At 39.9% G+C, this 21,865-nt stretch overlaps 1 protein-coding gene across 1 annotated transcript; it reads left to right on the top strand.

Moving 5' to 3' along the window:
• Positions 1-5,168: 5,168 nt before the first annotated feature.
• On the top strand, positions 5,169-20,183 carry LOC113447334 (myosin light polypeptide 6-like). The gene is made up of 7 exons (XM_026717463.2): positions 5,169-5,458; positions 11,251-11,278; positions 14,286-14,429; positions 16,908-17,081; positions 17,742-17,819; positions 18,876-18,918; positions 19,867-20,183. The coding sequence occupies exons 1-6, from the start codon at positions 5,270-5,272 to the stop codon at positions 18,902-18,904; spliced, it is 642 nt and encodes a 213-aa protein (XP_026573248.1). The 5' UTR covers positions 5,169-5,269; the 3' UTR covers positions 18,905-18,918; positions 19,867-20,183.
• Positions 20,184-21,865: the final 1,682 nt, after the last annotated feature.

The following is a 21,865-nucleotide window of genomic DNA, read 5'->3' as shown; positions in this document are numbered from 1 at the left end:
TGGCTATTGAGCTATATTGCCATTCTTCTTTTATTAATAAGGAAAGATGGCATTGAAATCATTTATTTACATTTGCATTGATGAAAACCCATTCTGAATTTCTGATATCAGAAAGTTGATATATTGGACAACATTGCTTAATGAACTATATTATGGTACTCCCCACTTTGATCCAAAATTAAAATAATGCATGAAGTTTGAGGATCAATTCTAGAAGTAGGAACCCATTTTAGTTATTTAAAATTCTTACTACCCTACATCAGCTCTACCTAATTATCTCTTTAGTGAAAAGTCTGTCTTATCTAGTGTTGGATAATAAATATTTTGCTTTTTGGGTATATCTTGCAGATTTTTGGTTGCTAATCACAAGAATAATCTAATTTAATCTATCATGGCTAGTTTTTATAGAAATCTTCAGTTTTTACACAATTGCAGTGTACACCCTTCAGTACATGTTGGCAATGTTCATACATGAAAGAAACATGAAAACAAAGAATTGCTGTTGAAGCACACCCAGTACAGCAAGTACGTACAACTGGATTATCTGTGGTGTAACTGGAATCCATCAATGCTGGTTTACTAATGTTGGACGCTGCAGTGAGATGCATCAGACACGGAGTATAAAAATCAGCAGTAAAATACTTTGGGCCCTGTTGAATTCATGCAGCATGTCAGAAACAGGCAATTAAATACCTTATAGTCATTAAAAGTTAATTCCATATTTCTAAATATTCCCACATGATACAGTCATTCTGAAATTATATTTGTGTTCAGTTTGAAGAGGGCTATGGTCCTCGCCAAAAGTTTTTCAGGAAGCAAAACTTGTAGAAAAAAAATACTGTCCATCAGAAACTGCATGGCACACATTTCACTTCCTGAGATTGCCTGTTCACTTTCCCCTGCTCGTTAATCTTACTCATTAGTCATTTTGATACATTAATGCTCAGTTCATTGCATGACACTGAGTACACAAGAGCTTAATGACATCGTGCACATCTTTCAGCTCTCATTACTCTGAAAACATCAGCATTCACTTCCTACCTATTCCAACATGAAGGAAATGCCTGAATGTATTTGACAGAGTTTAAAATAGTGTAATTTCTCTTGAGAACAGTATATCTATGGCTTAGCTAGCTGGAATTGCTGCAATTTCTTTGATGTATACAGATAATGCATGCATTTTGTTCTGCGGCTGGCATGATGTCGAAGCAGGTGACTTAATTCCTATTCTGTAAGGAAAGAGGACGTGTGCCCTTTAACAGGAGATGCCATCTCTCCACCCCACCTCACCCCAATTTCTACTTAGTAAGAACCATGCCAGAATAATCCCCACCCCTTTCCATGCCTACCCTGAAGGTCATCTTCTCCCAAACTGACATCCCAACACTTAGCTAGCTTGGTGTCAATACTTGGAAGCAAGTTCGGTTTCTAGTACTGAGGTCTGACCTTGAGTTCTCTGCATCTCTTCTTACTGATGGTACATCTCACAAATAGAACAAACTCAAGAACAATCTGCCACAGTTCTACAACATGACCTCCAGATAAGAGGAGCCAGTGTTGTTGATGCTTGCTTATCAGGAGTAAGACATGGAACCATTCGTTTAGCGATGATTCAATTACAACAGCAGTGAAAAAAGTGACCTACGGCCGATCCTCACACTTAAAACCATTGCAGCATCTGCAGAATCATGATCAAAATTCAGATAGCAACAGTATTTATATACTGATCTACAGTGCTTTATAGCACTCTGGACAGTTTACAGAGTCAGCATATTGCCCCCAACAATCTGGATCCTCATTTTACCGACTTCGGAAGGACAGAAGGCTGAGTCAACCTTGAGCCAGTCAGGATCAAAGTCCTGGTTATGAGCAGAGTTAGCCTACAATACCACATTCTAATCATTGCACCACCAGGGCTTATGTAATGACCCGGGGCGTGGCACAAAAGCAACACAGTCACATAAGCAAGAAAAGTCCCTTGAAAACCTCCAACTTTGCCCCCAGTGTCCAGTTACCTTCGGCTGGAGAAAAAACTCTCTCAAGAACAGTCTTTAAGTGGAGGAAATTCAGTCCGAAAACAAAGTACATATAAACTGTAAATAAAAATCCACACAAACCACGCTGCAGCAATTAATTGGACAGGGCAGGATAAGGAATTGCAGACTTCAAAGGCCAACAAAACACACACAGTTAGGAAGACACCAGATAAGCCTCGACAATAAAAGATAACTCACAATTTGCTTCTCACAAGTTGCTGTGCTCAATCTCCCTTTTTAAACACTGTGTTCCTAACTGCAGCTAATGAAGGGAATCAGGGCCCTTTCCTCCCCATAAGCCACACAACTCATGTTGCTCTCTTCTCCGTTCCTCCATGCGTGCCCTAGGATGAAGAGGGGGTGGGCCTGGGTCTTCCAAATTCCCTCTGCCTTGCTTTACCTCTCCCCCTGCTCTTCCCAGCCGGACTTTGCCCTTCCCCAGTTTCTTCCACAGCCACCGGAGCCACACTCCCACTCCCTGTCAGCTGCTCAGCCTACCCCTCCAAATCAGATTCTGACGGGCATGACAGCTTAGATGCTTTGCAGCTGCCATGCATTTAAGATGGTTGCTGTGTCCCAGAGTCCCAGAGTCACATGCAACCTTTTCAGCTGGTTTCCAGCAAGCAAAGACAATGGGAAAAGCCAGATTTGCTTAATGACTGCATGATTCACTTAAGAGGTGATTTGTTTAACAAACGTGGAAAAAAAAGGCTTTAAAATTAAAACTAGGCACACCTTGTTTAGCAACAGAAATTATGGTCCCAACAGTGGCCATAAGTGAAGGATGACTTGCAAATCTTGTTTGCATTAATAGCACCTATGTGAATGTATAATCCCTGCAATAACTGGTTGTATACATAGATAGGGAGCTAGTAGTTTTCCAGATGTTGCTTAATTGCAACACAGCCATCCTAACAAAGGATAGGGGATGCTATGAACAGCAGTTCAGTGACATCTGGAGAGCTAAGTTCCTGTGTAGGATGTATCATATTGAGGAAAGTGGGAATGTGCAGGAATTGACTTGTTTTTGGTTTCTAGTACATCTACTGGGAGGCATGATGGAGGTTGCCTTCCCCAGTTGCAAAACCTATCTAAGGGACAGCAGGTTACGTTTATATATCTGTAAAAGGAAATAATCACCAATCACTCTTCGGCTGCCTTTCATCAGACTGACAGATGTTGGCATCGCTTTCTCCCTCACCTGTCAAATGCTGCCAAGAATCCATGGAAGTCCATAACAAAATAATAATATGTTGGTTTAAGAAAAAAAAACCTGAGGGATGTCAGCACAGGCCTAAATCTCCTTTAATAAGCGTTGTAATAGAAAGTAGTAGAGAATGTGGAAGAGGCTCTTCTGACAGGACAAGTGGGGTCATCATTAAATCCTCCGCCTAGCTCTCAGCTGTCCAGTCTTGTTAGCTTAGATGGCTGAGTGATTTGTTTGGAGCAGGCATCTGAACACTGCAAAAGTGTTCATTAGCGATTCCTTGTGACTGGGACCTAGGGCAGGCAATTCATGGCTTCATTTAACCTTGTGGTGAGTAACCTGTGACTCTAAGGCCCCGGGCCCATTTTAACACTCCTTGGGATCCTTTCCAACTATGACCGCTGAAAATCTACAGCCCAGTTCCCTAGCACTGGACCGCTAAAGTCCTAATTGAAAAACAATCAAATTACCAATAGCAGCTCCTGCTATATAGAAGTGTTTGTTTAAAAAAAATGCAGGGAAGGAAGCCCATAAAACTTGTGTAATCTACCTAACAAAATTTATAATTCTGCCTATTAACCGTCTGAATTGATTTTCACATCTTCCAATTATGCTTAGAGTGCCATTTATATAATCCCAAATTAGCCTAACATATCTTGAAGATGCTGAAACTGGAAAGGCTACCATTACAAGGAGGAGGAGGAGGAAGAGGAGGGGGAGGGGGACGAACCAAGCAGGCACAGCCTTCTGTGGGCACAGAGTATAATTGAACTATGAGCAATGTGACCCCTTTCCTGAAGTGAGGATAGATCCAGAAGGACCAGATCAAAATTCAATTGAAATGTAAATTCAACAAATAAAGTATAATAAGCTCAAGGGAGCTTCCCTTTCTTTTCTTTTATTCCACAATCAGCAATCCTTTGTGGAGGTCTGGGCTCAGAAAAAAAGTGACTAGCTCCAATTCATCCAATGGCTCTTTCTGGCTATCAGTCTGAACACCAATTTCCCCAGATCTAGTCCAAAACTTTAACCCCTACATGCTCCACTGGCTCTTTAGCCTCTGCATATTCTGAATTCTCCATTCTTTTCAGGTTCTCCACCTAGGCTAATATTTGCATGCAAATATTCCTGAGTGCCACAGTTAGGCTGCAAAAAAAGTCATATGATTCGCTAAAACATTTGTTATATATTTGTGCCAAACAAAGTATCCACCAATTATTTCCACCAATTATTTCCAGCCAAGCCCAACAAGTGTTCTTTTCTTCACTTCTGTCCCTGAATTTGCAAAACAGAGAACATGATGCTTACGGGGCTAATCAGGGAACAAGGATTCTAAAATGTTTTCCAGCTTTAAGTACTGTATGTTGCTACTGTTTCCCACCTCTGTTTCGTGATAAAGGAGCAGCCATGATTTTGGCGCCAAGACAGAAAGAAGGCCGGGGCGGAGGGGAGCCCAGTACAAGAATGACACAGCATCCCTCTTGAATAAGTAAGCCTTTGGCAGCTCCTCACCCTCTGCAATTGGGACAGAAGAAAATCATTTATTTAGAATACCAAGTAATCCAACCCATTTGCATTTAAGTAGAAGCCCCCCCCCAATCACCCACCCACCCACTTCACTGCCGTTTGCCTTCTGCTAGCCAGGATGGCTGGTGCAGAGAGCCAGAGGTTTTTGCTGAATGAGTTGGCTGGCTGGCTGGCTAGGTGCCATGGCCACGCAGACAGAGCCAAGGCCTGGCTGCTCAGAGAGGATGCTTAGCTGTAGCAAAGCCTTTGGAGATTGTTCCATCTTGAATGAAGGGAGGACCCAGCATTGCTGAAGGGGACCGAGCTTCCCATTTTTAGATGCATTCCCACTCCGTATGCAGCAATTCCTCTCGGGCTGACATCATTGTATTGACAGGACTATTTAAGCTGACCCAGGACAGACAGAAAGAGCTTGAGCGTTGGGACCTCGCCTTACACGTGCTGCTCCTGCTGCTGGCTGTGCCTCTGCTCTGTTTTCTCCAGGAGACTCCTCAGCAACATGCCCCCCAAGAAGGATGTCCCTGTGAAGCGGCCGGTAGCCCCACCTGCCAAACCAGCTGCTAAACCAGCCGGGCCAAAGCCAGGATTCCTGGCAGGTAAAAGCAAAGCACCAGAAACAGCCCTGGCGCCACCAGCACGAGCACCAGAGAAGCCTAAGGAGCCACCCATCGATCTTTCCAAAGTGGTGGTAAGTGAGGCCTGGAGGAAGAGTGAAGCTGCAGGGAACCCATTTCTTCCAAAAGGAAGGAGGACGCAACAGCCTCCATCTTAGGTCCTTTTCTCTCCCTCAAAAGCAATGCCTCAAGATTGCTGTATAAGCGTTTAACTGAGGGATGTGACACCTCAGAACCAGGCATGGGAAGAATAAACACACTAATAATTGGCAGTAAATATTTCAGACATGAAGTGTAGAGAGACTTGATCACAATTGGGACAAGCAACTCGGTCATTAAACAAAGTGGTGGCTAAAGTGAAACCGCAACTATGCTTATTATTTTACTTTAGCTTTCCTTTGCTTTACACATCTGCAAAGGTCACGCATGTGAGGATTGGTTACAAAGTTACATTTTCATCACCTTCACAACTGCAAACAGTTGTTATATGAGACAGGCACTAAAGGAGGAGACTACTTATAATCACATTATCAGGAGGAGGTGACTAAAGAAAGAATACATCCTGATTTAGAACCTGTTTATAACTCTGTTCCATTGATTTTATTCATCTTGCTGGATATAAATGCCAGAGTAACAACTCCGTTTGAGTTTGATTGATTTCTTCAGGCAAGATGTAGGCAACAGTGCTTAGGAAAGTTAAAGTGGTTTGAGAAGGGTATCACTTCCCATGTTTTGTTCATTGTTTCCCTTCTCTGGTCATCAGGTTTTGTTAAATTTTAAAATGCAAAATCTCTTTATCAGAGGTAAAATAAACACATGGAGCATGAACAGAAATATCTTTTTCAACCCACTAGATTTTGCGGGCAGGGAGAAATCAAATATATCTCCCTCTACCCTGACATGATGTATTTTTCAACATGTCTACTGCAGTTTCTTTTGAAAATTGGGCAGAAGAGCTGACAGTTTCAGAGCAAACATTGACTGTTCCAGGGCCTGCTTGCTTGAGAGAGAAAAAAACAGCTAACTTATGCATATCTACCAGACATCATCCTTCATGGTCCTTCTCTAGATTCTGGACTACAGCCTCCATCAGCTCTGGCCCTGATGGTTGGGAGTAATGGTAGGCACCACCACGGGAGCTTTGTAGTACCTTCAAGAACAGCAACTACTCCTATAAATAACTAAGAATCAGGCAAATGTCAGATGCAAACTAAGCCATTATTTTTCTATATGCAAAACTAATCTGGTTTTATTATTATTGCTAAATTCTGATGTTCATTTTGTGAGAACTCTGTCTTCCTTTAACTTGACTTGCTATCTTCCACTGGAAGAAGTTTGGTTTCTCCTAGGAGTTCAAGTAGTTTCTGAATTTCCTGTGACATTTCAAAATAATTTATTTTAGCTGTAGTCCTCATTTCTCAGAAAGACAATTGAGCCACTTTCTGAAATTAATTTTTTGTGGGACAGGAAGTTACAAAGTTGGTGGTACAAGGAGAATGAGAGAGTTATAATAAACAGACATTTCCCTAAAGTCGTTTTGAGTTCCCTTTGTAATTTGTAAGGTAAAAAAGAGATTTCATTTTCACTTAAAAATTACAAGCATAAAATTCGTTGGCTGTTTGTGTCTTTGAATTTTTGTGCAGCTGATTGTGTCCCTTTATTACATTCTAGATAAGTTAACCTTGCTTACTTAATATATCTCACTTGAATTGAAATAACAGATGCCACAGAAAATTATATGAATACAATGGCATAACTGTTTCAGTGGTGGGATTCAAATTTTTTTTACCACCGGTTCTGTGGGCGTGGCTTGGTGGGCGTGGCTTGGTGGTATGGCAGGAGAAGGATACTGTAAAATCTCCATTCCCACCCCACTCCTGGGGAAGGTTACTGCAAAATCCCCATTCCCTCCCCCCCCCACTAACCTGCTTTCCAGCTCTATTCTCCTGTGCAGGGCAACAAAAGAAGACCCAGCCAATCAGCTGGGACTCGGGAGGCAGAGAATAGATGGGGGGCGGGGCCAGTCAGAGGTGGTATTTGCTGGTTCTCTGAACTACTCAAAATTCCCACTATCAGTTCTCCAGAACTGGTCAGAACTTGCTGGATACCACCTCTGAACTGTTTGCTTCTCAAGGCATCTGGCTAGGCAAAATTAGAAAGAGAAGAGAATGCTCAACTGATCTTTAACTTGAGCTGAACAGCCAAATCAATTGAATAAAATATACAAATAGTAAAAGTATTTGTATCTATCTGTAGAAACAAAGACTGCTATCCTTTTCTCTTTCTTTCTTTCTTTTATACAAGATTTATACAAATTCCTGTTTAATTTTTGTCTGTATGTATACATTAAATGACAAAGAATGACTATTAAGAATTCTAAAACAAGATCAGGAACGAATTATTATACATAAGTTCAACTGCAAGTAAGAACGTGGATCTTCATTCTGGTCTCAGTCCCTTGTACCAATGGCCAGGCTGCTACACCAAGAAAGTCCAACAGTTTTACTATATATAATGTTAGCTTTGATTTGAAATTTGTTTTAGTGTACAAATCTTATTTCTTGGTCTCTACATTGGACTAAATATTAACCACGATAGCTTTCTGAGTTTAGACATTTGGGAGTCCCTCACCTACTTTTAAGCAACCGTGGGTGTTTTGTGGATAGGAAAAAGAAATAGATTAACTTCCATTGCTGATGCTTTCTGCAAACAAATCACCACAGGCTTTTTGGCGGGGAGTGGAGGGAGTGGTTTAGTAGCAGATGTTGTTCCTGGTGGGTATTATGATGCTCTTAAATTTAGGTATGGTTCAATCCCATTGTACCATAGAGGTTTTAGTTGTAATTATAGTTCTATTCATTTGGGGGTGTACTATGGATGCTTAATTCTAAATGCACTGTTATTATGGCAGTATGCAAGGCTGAACAAGAAATGAGTAAAGTCATTTCCCTATCACAACAAGACTTCTGCTGTCAGCCAATGATGATTGGGAACACTGGCTAGCTAAGGTTAGCGGGAGAAAGGGGTGAGCTAAATTTAGCAATTGAAAGGGCTCTTGTTATTTTAAAGACAGGTCCAAACAGCAGGCGCACTAGTCTGGTATTTGGTCTGCGTGCTTAGGAAGCCAGGGCAGAGACAGGTGGCTACCAACAGGGAGGAGGCTTAGCATAAGAGTGTAGTTATTTCAATCCTACCTCTGTAGCCCTGCTTGGTTGAGATGCCGCCTTCTGAAAGCGGTAGATCAAGTTGTGAGAGGACCGGAGCGTTCAATCAAAAGCCATGTCCTTGTCATGCTTCAGGATTCCCGAAACAGTGAGGTAGGGGTTCCAATTAGGATACCAAACCTAGAGCAAATGCAAAGATGGACTTCAACGCGTAGTTACAACAGTGTTTTTCAATCTTAGCACCTTTAAAATGTGTGGGCTCCAACTCTTAAGATCAGGCAGAAGATATTTTCTCTAGATCAGTATTTCTCAACGGTGGTCATTCTAAGCTGTGTGAACTTCAAATCCCAGAATTCCCCAGTCAGCAATGCTGGCTGGGGAATTCTGGGAGTTGAAGTCCACACATGTAAAAGTTGCAAGGTTGAGAAATATTGAGCTATGGATAAGTTCTCAGAGATTATCAGACTCAGGGCCTCTTCAACCCCAACAGTATCATGGCAGGGTTGTATTGCTCATTGCCCTCCAAACCAATCAAATGCTTCAGCTCAAATTTTCAACTAGAAATAGTATTATATTGCAAATAAATAGTAGGAATGCAAATGCACAATAATAATTTGTCCATTAATACACACAGTACAGCTAAACATTCAAAGCCTTTCGTACCTTGCTTAATTAGGCCACCAGTACGGTGCTTTGAGAATTTTTCTTTTGGGTCAGTTTATTGGCGGGAATGAAAACACAAGGGAGGAAGAGCGACTTAGCCTACTTCACACCCTGTGGCAAAAGGGTTGAAAGGATTCACATCATAAATTCTCCTTTGCTCTCTGACTGCAGTGGGACCATTGTGAATGGGCTTCCTAGAACAACACCAGCTACTCAAGAAAATGCATACTTCGTTCTCACGCTCCAACATGCATTCATATTTTATCCTACAGAACTTAAAGAAGGTTTAGGGCAAGGAAATAATTCACCACGTTGCGGGGAGGGGGACAAACAGTTAATTATGTTTATTTACTACATTTTATTTACTAGCTTTTAAAAATCCTGCCATTACTATTTTTATAAATTATTGAAGGCAATCAACACAGTTAATATCCCTTCCTTCTCCTATTTTCCACACAATAACCCTGTGAGGTAAGGGGGGCTGAGAGACAGGGACTGGCCCAGCCAGTTTTCATGCCTAAGGCCGGGGTGGGATTCTACCAGTTCGCACCTATTCGCTAGAACCGGTTGTTAACATTCTAAGCAGTTCGGTTGTTAGAAGAAATTACTGGCCCAATCCTGTAAGGAAGGCAGGAAGGAAACATTCTGGTGTTGCTTACAGAAACTGCCTCTCCGTTAACTCTTATTACATTCTTGGCAGGACTAGACTTCCTGTCTCAGGAACTTCTCTGGAGTTTTTTTCCCCTCCTTTGCTGGTACTTTGCTTGTGTGGAGTGACCATTCAAAGTTACAATGGCACTGAAAAAAGTGACTTACGACCATTTTTCACACTTATGATTGTTGCAGCACAGTCATGAGAGGCCAGGCAAGGAGATGCGTGCCTCGATATGAGTGATATTGAGTTGGCCACACCCAGCCAATAACATGACCACCAAGCCATGGCCACCCAGTCACATGACCACCAAGCTATGGCCACCAACTAAGCCATGCCCACAGAACTGGTTGTTAAAAAATTTGAATCCCACCCCTGGCCTAAGGTGACACTAGAACTCAGAGCCTTCTGGTTTTTAGCATAGTATCTTAACCACTAGACTAGTGGTGGCTAACCTTTTTGGGCTCCTGTGTCGAAAATTGTGCGTGCCCCACATGCCCCTGCACATGCGTGTGCAACCCCCCCAGGTGTACTGCAGATCTCTGCGCATGCACACACAATCCCCCTGCAATCATGCATCTCTGCGCATGCACATGCATCTCCCATGCACCCGCGCACCCCACACATGCACATCAGATATCCAACAATCAGCTGTCAGGTGGGTGGCACATGCGCATGCGCAGTGGGGCTCTTCCGAACGACCTCTCGCATGCCGGCAGACATGGCTCTGCGTGCCACATCCAGCACGCGTGCCATAGGTTCACCATCATGGCACTAGACCAAAATGGCTCTCATCTTACAGCTGAGAAGGGTAAGACTATAAACAGGTAAATAAAAATAATGATTGCACAATTTAATGCATAACATATGACATCATAAGGTACTTTTTCAGTCAAACACTGAGATGCCCTATTTTTTTAAAAAAAATATCCTCAATACTTGTCGCTCGGTGTCTTTAGAACTAAGAGTTTAAATTGTAAAAAAAAACCCAAATGGTCTGATGAGCAGAGTTCATTTATTTTAAAGAGGCAGCAAATGAAACACCTCCTCTAACTAAGCCTTAAAAATTGTCCTCCTTCTATGAAACTACTGGTCAGTTTAGAAGAAATGAGCCAAGGTGAAAAACTGAAATCTGTCTCTCTCACACACGCACTATCTGTCACAAGTTCCACATTAAAGTTTAATTTGAATTTTGGACTCTGGAACTTCAATAATTACCTAAAGAACAATGTCACTTCTAAAGCTTGCTATTAAAACAGTAGCACTTCACTAATAGTGGGGTTGATGAACATGAAAGCATCTTGGCCAGTTTCATTTTTTTTTAATTATAAGAATTTATGCTTGTTCTGATAAATGACATAATTTCCTACCTCTTTATTATTTCTAGATTGAGTTCACCAAAGAGCAGTTGGAAGGTGAGTTACTTCTATGTCACTGGCCACCAAGAGACTTGGATTTATTTTACCATATATTTATGGATAAACAAACATAAACATAAGCAAATGTGCAAGCAATCATTAGTATAATATAACAGACAACTTTACAACAAACAAAATGTAACAAAACGACTACTTGGACTTGATTCCTAAGATTATAAACAAATGTTAAGAGAAATGATCTTAGGGAAGGTTAGCTTTGTATCTGTATGAAATATCTCGTTTATCCCATCCCATCCCTTGAATGTACTTCCACCATTATGTCTGATTTAATCAGATCCATGCAGACCTGAATTTTGCTGTAAATGTCCGTTATAATTCAGAAAAGATTGGATTCATATTTTATTTCTGTTGGATCCAATGCAGCCAGATGTAATGGAATGTGTAAATGACTTTGGGGAAACAGAGGAAAAGATGATGTCTGGGTAACAATCAGGCAAGAAAGTCAGGAGCCTCAATGGCTTAACAATCAGACCAAAAAAAAAACTTAGGAAAGACTTGCAGTTAAAACTGGCAGCAGGAAGTTTGTACTTTCAGACTTGCAAGATATTGTAGTCTTACAAGAACACTTTATTTATAAGTAAGATATAAATACCTTTTTCAGCTCTACAAAAAAGACCAGACTAAAAACTGAGACCATATAGATCAGTATTGGGTTTATTATAACAGAGTCTTGCAAGTCTTCCTGCATTCATTGTTCTTCCCCCTCCCTATCTTGTGTGAAGAAAAAAATAAATAATTAAGAATCCTTCTTGCAACAAACATCTCAGGCTTTAGGATGTTAGTCTGTCAGGGTTCTGGCGATAGCCCTAATGAAATCATGAGCCTCGAGCCAAGCTTCAAAGAAAACTCAAAAGATTTATTAGGAGCAACATGCCGGCATTAACTTAAATGAAGCCAACTCAGGCATATATAATTCAGTCACTTGTGACCCTGTTTCCCCCCTCCCCCCTGGGTGTATCATAAATCAAATTCTCCAACAAAACACCGTCATGGGCTGGGTGTCATCGATCATGTTCTCCAATGAAGGATTTTCATGGCCAGAAGATCCGGTAGCCTAAGCTACAATCTTTTTAAGATAATGGTGGAATGTACTTCTGGTTTTACTGCCGTACTGCTCCTTCATATTTCCACACACACACCCTTGTTTATGGCAACTTGAAAACAGGCATAGGAATGTTTTACAAGTTGACATCGTCTTTGACTCATGACCACAATTGAATTCAAATTTTCTGTTGCTAAGCAAGACATTTGTTAAGTGAATTTTGCTGCCTCTTACAATCTTTCTTGCCGCAGTTGTTAAGTGAACCAGATCTGAAGTTAGTAATGCAGTTGTTAAGTGAATCTGGCTTCCCCGTTTACTCTGCTTGTCAAAAGGTTGCAAAAAGCTGATCACATGATCCTAGGACACTGCAACCATCATGAATATGAGTCAGTTGCCAAACATCTGAATTTTGTTCATGGGACTCTGTGGGGATGCTGTTGTTAAGTTTGAAAAATGATCATAAGTCACTTTTTTCAGTGCCGCTGTAACGTTGAACAGTCACTAAAAGAACTGTTGTAAGTGGAGAACTACCTGTATGACTCCCTTTGAATTTTTTTTCTGGTCTCTCCTAAATATGAGAGCACTTTCAAATGACAGTACCTCTTTACTAAGGAGTCTGACTTGCTTGGCGGTCTCATCCTCACATCCTTCAAGCTATACCACCAGCGGCAAATCCTCACAACGTTGTGAACCGTGACACAATGGTCTGCCACAGCAACAAATCTTTATGATGTTGCACATTGTCACATCTCCAACCTACCATGAAGGTAGCCTCAATTCATCTTTAGCTGTTTGAGTTTAAAAGCAATGTCTTCTTCCTTGCTGTATGAATGTCCCATGATGCCTCATTGATGACATAGGTAAGGACCCCATCAGAGGCTGAGATCCACCCAGCTCCTCTGGCCCATCTGTCCCATCCCTCCCGTCAGTTGCTAAGTTCTGCCTTTGTAGCCATTTGGTTTCTATCACTAGAGAGTCCTAATGATCTGGCTCCCACAGCTGTGTTTCTCCAAGGAGAAATGCCCTGGAGAAGCATTATGCTGGCTCTTAACAGCCATAGGTTTAATGCTCTTTTGGAAGAATCTGTAAACAAGTGTCACTTAGACAATCTGTCACTCTGGCCTGAGCCTGCCCACTCCTCCCCTCAACACATATTAAGGAGAAGGGAGAGTTGGCTGCTTTTCCCATTGGCAGGAGAGGTGACACTGAATGGGACACAGCAAATGTATCCCCTATTAACATTGCAAAGGACAGAAACCGTCACCGGTCTTGCTAACAAAAGCAGAAGAAATCAGCTGGGATTATGGAAACAATGCCACACACTTTTTCGCCAGCTTGGAGAAGAAAAGGAATCTTCATTAACATAGCCAGGAAGAAAAAGCCCTTTTAACTTATCGTAGAACTGAAATTTTGCTATAAAATAGAAGGCCTGCTTAATTAACTTCATTATTAGAGAGAGTTAGGTACCCTATAAAAATCTAAACTTGGCTCTCTTACCTGAAGAACAACGTCTGAGTGCTCTAACAGGGTGAAATGGAAAGGATCAATTCACCAATAACAAAATCCCAGAAACAAGGCGATGATGCCCCTTGGAAAGATCCCTTGAGATCCTTTGTATTTTTAAAAGAATAGCCAAACCCTTCCAGATCACCATCTTCATCTCTCTATGGTAGATCTATCTCAAACAGAGCTCGCAGGTTAGAAAGGAAGCCTCCTTCTAATTGACTATGATTGACAGAAATTGGGCAGGCAGATGTGGCAGGTGGCAGTGTCCAGTTTCTTAGGATTACATGTGTTTTTTAGGATTACATCTGAATCCTCTAGTTGACACTGGCAGGAGCACAAGCGTGACACTTTATCTCCATCAAACTGCCCCCCCCCCCCTTGCAGCTCTCCATTTCAGAGGCCACATCACTGAAAAATTCTATCTGATCTTTCTAGATTACAAGGAAGCCTTTGGGCTCTTTGATCGGGTCGGCGATGGTAAAATCCAATTGAGCCAGTGTGGAGATCTGATGAGGGCACTGGGCCAGAATCCTACTAATGCTGAAATCCGGAAAGTCCTGGGACATCCAAAGCTTGATGGTAAGTCATCTCTGCTTTACCATGTGCAGGGAAAATTATAATACAGTATGACCACAGGATGGCAGCAGATTCCAGATTTTAGGGATCATATTGGAACATTCAGCCTTCATTTAAGAACATAACCTTTGTAGTTAGGAATATAAAACTGGAAAATGTGGGTTATGTAGTTCCTTTGATGAAGGAAAAACTCTGTCTTCTTGTGACTTAACTATAATCTGATCTATAGAAATCAACAAGCCATGATTTCTGATGTATAGAAATACCTATAAGCTCTGTTACAATTATTAGAAGCATGCAGCCATTCTTCTTGAACACGCTAGGAACCTGCAACACATTCATGAATAAATAAATCAGTGTAATTATAGTATAATTTATATTTGCAAGAATATGTTTAAAAAACTGGACCAACAGTTAGTTGAATGAAACGTAATGGCCTACAGTTCATTATACAACTCATCAGTCTATTAACACAATTGAAAAAGTCCAGAAATATTTCACAAGAAGAGTTATCCACTCCACTACTCATTGCAGAATACCTTATGCCACCAGACTTAAAATTCTAGACCTAGAAAATTTAGAACTACACCGCCTCCAGTCCGATCTAAATATAGCATATAAAAGCATACATTGCAATGTCCTACCTGCAAATGAATATTTCAGCTTTAATCATAACAATACAAGAGCACACAATAGATACAAACTCAAGGTTAATTGCACCAAACTTGATTGCAGAAAATACGACTTCAGCAACAGAGTGGTCAATGTCTGGAATACTCTACCTGACTCTGTGGTTTCTTCCCCATACCCCCAAAACTTTAACCTTAGACTGTCTACTATTGACCTCACCCTTTTCCTAAGAGGTCTGTAGGGGGCATGCATAAGCGTATCAATCGTGCCTACCGTCCCTGTCCTTTTGTTTCTTTTTATTTTTCTTATAAGTATCTATCTCATGTATTCAAAACTATGTTTATTCTTATACCTGTATCTTGTAAGCGAATGACAAATCAAATAAATACTAAAAAAAACTTAAATAATGCTAAACAGAAGTAGTAGTCTATGCATCACAGTAGTTGAGGTCAGGAATTATGCTAAACTGAAATTAAATTCAGCAAAATGCGTGAACTCAGGCAACGTGATTAAGAGGGATTTAAAAATGTAATTGTATATACTCTTCCCTATACTGAACACATAAAGTGCATAATATATTCTAAAAAATATAGTGTATCAAAGATAGAGTATGTTTTCCTAATTTAATTTGCATTTAAAATTGACGTTTTTTCAAACTATTTGGATTTCAAGAGTTCAGACTGAAAAAGTACAGCAGTAAAAAAAGTGGTAGGCCAGTTTGGCATAGAACTTAAACTGGGATGCTGTGAGTTTTAGTGTAATCTCAGGCACAAAGCCCGTTTAGGCGATCTTAGGCCATCCCTCTCTTTTAGCTCTGGGAAGCAAGCAAGGGCAAACCATTTCCAAAATCTTGCCAAGAAAACTACAGAGATTCCTCTAGGCAGATGCCTGGAATCAACACTAACTCAAAGGCAGATACACACAAAATTGCAGGACTGGCAGTTGTGCAGGACATGAACACACCCTGGAAACTGGAAAAGTATATTTTTAATTGTACTCTGCTAGTTAAGCCAGCAGTGCCAGACCAGCACAATGCAAGAAAAAGAATACAGAAGTACGGAAGGGACTTGAGGTCTTATAGTCTAACCCACTACTCAAGCAGGAGACCCTGTACTATTTATGACATACATGCATACATATATATATATATACATACACACAAGTCTATACCATAACCTATACACCCTATACCCTATAAAAAGAGGCATCTGTAGGACAGAAATAAGTCCCTTCTCCCAACAGCTCAGTATATGTCAGTTTCTATATTCATTTATTAATATAAATAAAATAATTTTATATTCAGTTCATAAATTAAAAGGTACAGTGCAATGTTGGCTTGTCTCTTAGGATAGTGAATGATCCCAGCCACAGCTGTGCAATTCACCGATTTCAAAGAGGAAAGTTAGTTGTATCTGCTGGGTCTTCTTCAAGCTGATGAGCCTTTTCTGGAGATGCTTGGCCTTTAAGGAGATGCCGTGTGACGAGACTGGAGTGTCCCAGCACCTTATCCCCTTTCCTCCTTTGAATCTTGGTTACGTGTGTAGCTCTACAACACAGGGATAACAGGGTGGGAAAATGAATGCTTCTTCTCTGTAGTGGCGCAGTGGTTAGAGTGCAGTACTGCAGGCTGCTTTTGCTGACTGCCAGCTGCCTGCAATTTGGCAGTTCGAATCTCACCAGGCTCAAGGTTGACTCAGCCTTCCATCCTTCTGAGGTGGGGAAAATGAAGACCCAGACTGTTGGGGGCAATAGGCTGACTCTGTAAACCGCTTAGAGAGGCTGCAAAGCATTATAAAGCAGTGTACAAGTCTAAGTGCTATTCCTATTTTGCATCTTCTCTTCCTCCACCAGAGCTGAATTCTAAACGGGTGGAGTTTGAAGAGTTCCTGCCAATGCTGCAGACAGTTGCCAAGAACAAAGATCAAGGCACCTATGAAGATTATGTGGAGGGGCTCAGGGTGTTTGATAAGGAGGGGAACGGAACCATAATGGGGGCGGAATTGCGCCATGTCCTTGCCACACTGGGTAAGTACTGTATATAATCCCTGCCGCCACCACCATCACAAAAAGGCATTAAAAAGCATTACATGGGGAATTTGCCACAGCCTGGAGCCCAAAAGAATTTCCAAACAAGAAAAAAATCAACTTAAGCTACAGCTACATCAATTTTCTTCGTTTAGAAAGCCACTAATCAATAAACATCAGTGTTCTCCTGATCTCTTTTAACATTGGTTGTAATCCACAAGTAATTTGGATGCTTTATCCCTTTAATGTTAATATTAGCTCTGTTGTAATGTCCAGTGAATTATCCTTTCTCCACTGATAAGGGCTCTTCTCATTTGATTTACTTTAAAAAAAATCAGATGAAATTTGTGTTTTAGTTGTAAAGTGGCATTAGCTTATAAAGGCCTTTTTAAAAAAAACAAAAGTGAAATGTTTGCTTGTCTACAAACAGTAAAGCCCTTTGTGTTGTGTGTTTTTGATGTTACCTGGTTTTGCTAACATTTTGATTTATTCTTGTGTTTTTCTTGTATTTTTTCTATTTTTTAAAAAATCTAATTCTTTTTTACTTTTACTTTTTTTACATTTACTTCTTCCAGTTGCTAGGATTTGGGGGGGGGTGGTGTACAAATGTAATGACTATATTGATGACAGATAAACCATCTTTTTTATTATTTTTTTCAGGTGAAAAAATGACAGAAGAAGAAGTAGATACACTATTAGCAGGGCATGAAGATGCTAATGGTTGCATTAATTATGAAGGTAAGATGTTATTATGTGTGTTGTTAGTTGAGAGCTTGTGCAAGATATTTGGTTCAGTTTGATCCTACAAAAACGTCAGAACATCCACATCTGACAGGCAAATAAGCCCGAAAAATAGTGAATGTTGGAAGATTCTTGTTTTCATATAACATTGTATAAATAGAAAACCCCTTATGGATTTTTTTGTACAAAGTATAAAAAATGAACATGATCTATGTTTTGATGATTGGATTAGCTAGTTTTTAGAAAGAAGAGAATCACAGATTTTATAGATTAACAGAATTGGAAGGGACCTTGTAGGTCATCTAGTCCAACCACCCCACCCAAGCAGGAGATCCTACACCATTTCTGACAAATGGCAGTCCAATCTCTTCTTGAAAGCATCACGATGCAACTTTGGAGAAAAAGGACTATTTATAATTGTATTTATAACTATTGTGAAGAAAACTATAAGCCATTTTATAGCCTTTTTCATTCTATTATATTTTTCTTTTGTAATACTTCTACTTTTGTCTTTCTTAGGCTTTTGTTTTTCTATTTGATTTTTCTTTTTTCCTCATTACTTTTCATCAGTTTCTACTAGTTTTTAACTTCAATAAAATTATACTGGATTTAAAATATTACATAAGCATGGAATACTAATACTATGCCTGATATGGGATCTGCGTATCCACCAGTGCTGATGTAGATGTCAGAATTACCTAAAGGTTAGCAATAGGATTTGTTATTCCTGTTATTTATTAAAAATTGGGCCAGGTGTATTTTTTAAAAAAGCAATCTAAAAGAAAATTATCCGATGTAATGTCTGCTATTCCAGTGATGTTTGCATTTTATCACTATATAAGCTAGTTGTTGTATGAAAATAAATTAAAATGGTATGTGGTAATAGTTTAAAACCAACTTCTATCTGTCATCAGCCTGAAACAACTACAGCACAATAGCAGGGATGGTTACTGCCTCAAGTTAAAACATTTTATGTGAAAATAAGTCCTGAGACAAAAATTAACCACAGTGGGTGATTTTAATCTCTTAAATTCTCTCCTTTCTTTCTCACAGCATTTGTCAAACATATCATGGCAAGCTGAGCTGGGATCTATGAGTAAGTGCAGTATTTCCAAGCATCATTTATATTCTGGTTTGATAGGAGCTCCCCCTTTTCCCTCCTTCCTAAATAAGATTCTTCTCCACAGCTTTTTCACAGGCAATCCTTCATCTGTTCTTTACATATCCCAGAATATTTTATTGCCACTGCAAGCCATGTTATTCAAACTGTACACACACAGTTAGGCAAAACTTGCCAGGACACTGTTTTCTACCATATTCCTGAACATTGTAACATAATATGAGTTATTGGATCCAACAATTCTTACCAAATGTGTGATGTTCATTAATAAAAGTAGTTATTCGAATGCTTGGTGATTAAAAACCAAAGATTTCCATATTGATCCACGACAGAGTAAAATATCGGCACAGTAAAAGTAATCCTTGACTTACAACCACAACTGAGCCCAAACTTTCTATTGTTAAGTGAGACATTTGTGAAGTGAGTTTTGCCCACTTTACGACATTTCTTGCCACAATTGTTAAATGTATCACTGCAGTTATGTTAGTAATGAGGTTGTTAAGTGAACCTCCATTGATTTTGCTTGTCAGAAGTCGCAAAAGGTGATCACATGACCTTGAGACACTGCAACCATCATAAATATGAGCCAGTTGGCCAAGCATCTGAATCTTGATCATGTGACCATGGGGGATGCTTCAATAGTTGTGTGAAAAACAGTCATAAGTCACTTTTTTCAGTGTCGCTGTAACTTTGAATGGTCACTAAACAAAACACTGTAAGTCGAGGACCACATATAACATATTCTATAATAGAAAGAATGCAGTAAAATAGAAATATGATTATATGGTTGATCAAAAATAAATATTGAGGAATTTCACCATTGTCATTTTTTTTTCTGAAGGGACACCTGTGCCTTCTTTTAGTAAGTATTGTCAAACTTTGATACTTAGGTTCACGAGAAACAAATATTCTCTTTCTTCACAGACAGGGCTGCTAAAGATGCTTTTCTTCAGGTACAACTCCTCAGCCTACTGTCCTCAAGGGGGTCACTTTCTCCTATTTTCTACATTTGTATACACACACACAATCTGCAACATTTTTCCCGGCATAGACTGTAAAGATATCTTTATAAATACTGAATTGGTGAAACGTCAGTACATCAGTCAGTGATCATCTATGGAACCAAAAGGGAGCAGCAGCAGCAAATTTCACAATTTTTGTCTGAAGAAACCCACTTGCTTACATCATCTGACTCTACAAACTACTCATTTTTCTAAACAATAAAGTTTTTGATTTTCAGATGTTCTGATTTCTTGATTTGTCATTTTCTTCCAAGCACTGAGGTAAGGCAAGGAGAGCCTGCTTAATGTCCAAGATGTACACAATCATTTTGAAAAGGGTGGGGCAGAGGGCAGGATCTAAGAATTTTCTTGCATATCTGAGTCAGTGTTTTAGAACAAAATACAGAATCACAGATTATTTAAATACCGTAGCTAGGTTATGTTAAAACCCAAACCCATTGGGACAAAATTCTTAATCATATTTTGCATTTTCTATTCGCTTAGGGGAATTTAGGTTTCTTCTCAAAACCAAAAAAGTTGGAAGTTCAAGTTCAATTTTGACCTCCAGATCTCCAGGCACAGAAAGGGGGGACTAGAGTGGCCCTAAAATCTATACCATCCATACACCTTTTCTCCCTATTGTAAACAAGGGTAGGAAATTAACAAGAGACATCTGTATATGTCTAAAGGGAACAAGCTTTTCTTCTCTCTCTCCCTCCCTCCTTTTCCTAAATTGCTTTTATCTGGAAAAAGCAGACCAACGATTTTCTGATTTTTGCTTGGCATTCAGAACTCCAAGGGATAAAGGTTATCATTTACACAACACCTATATTTAATTGCCTATTCTATGGCTAGAAGGTTATAAAAATCACCAGATGATGTCACCATTAGATGATGTCAGTAATTAAACTTTCTTATGGCTGCCTGCATTTTTTGCAATGTAGATGTGGTAGTCCTAACCTCAATAACCCAGCTTCGAAATCTGCATGTATAAAGATGGCTTTCTATATTCAACATATGAAGTGTGTAACAACAGTTCACTAAAGATTAAAGAGTGAGAAAGAAGGCCTTGAAGCAAGTATTCAGAAACCATTGTGTAAACAGAGAGGAAAGAAGCAGTCCTTAAGTCCTGGGAAAGGAGATACAGATAGTATTACTTAGCAACTGTTCAAAGTTAGAATGTATCACCCCAATGATACTTACAACCCAGTTCTGAAATTCTGATGACCATCCCAACACCAACAGCCACATGATGATATATCTGGCGTTTGGCACCCAGTCTGCATCTTTTAAATTTGTACATTTTTTATTTTATGATTGTAAGCTGCCCAGAATTACCTTGAAGTAAGATGGGGGGGGGCAATAAATTTTACAAATAAATGAGTAGCCATTTGCAGTGTCCCACAGTCATTTACACATTTTATTATATTTTTGCCACAAACCAGCATTTACTTACCAGCAGTTTTCAACAAAACCATTCCATAATGAACAAATGGACTGCGGTGTTCACTCAGTCATATATCACTTTATGAGCATCACAAAAAAGGTCATATAATTGGGTCAGTCACATGGATGATCTGCTTGATGGTCACAAAGTATAACCATAATGGGCATGCTCAATTACAGTTGTATGTTGAAGACTATCTGTACTAAGAGTGGGCTGGCTCTTGTCTGACTCCCTGAGGTGTAAGAGGCAGGACAGGACAAACACAATCAGATTTACAAGCTTCTGTTATAGCCAAATTCAAAAGGCATAGTTTTGATTTCCTGTGGAGTGTGTTTTCTGATCTGGTCTACTTCAAAGGGCTGATATAAATATTCCAACATCAACATTGGCTAGAGCTGAGTGGTCTATTGCGTGTCAGGTAAAGGTGTATGAAAGCAGGAGATGGCATCAAAACTGAATTATATATATTTTTATG

The sequence above is a fragment of the Pseudonaja textilis genome, chromosome 2, assembly GCF_049901715.1.
Source record: "Pseudonaja textilis isolate UNSWEBS1 chromosome 2, rPseTex1.2, whole genome shotgun sequence".
In the NCBI taxonomy this organism is placed as follows: domain Eukaryota; kingdom Metazoa; phylum Chordata; class Lepidosauria; order Squamata; family Elapidae; genus Pseudonaja; species Pseudonaja textilis.
This window is presented reverse-complemented; position numbering and strand designations above follow the sequence as displayed.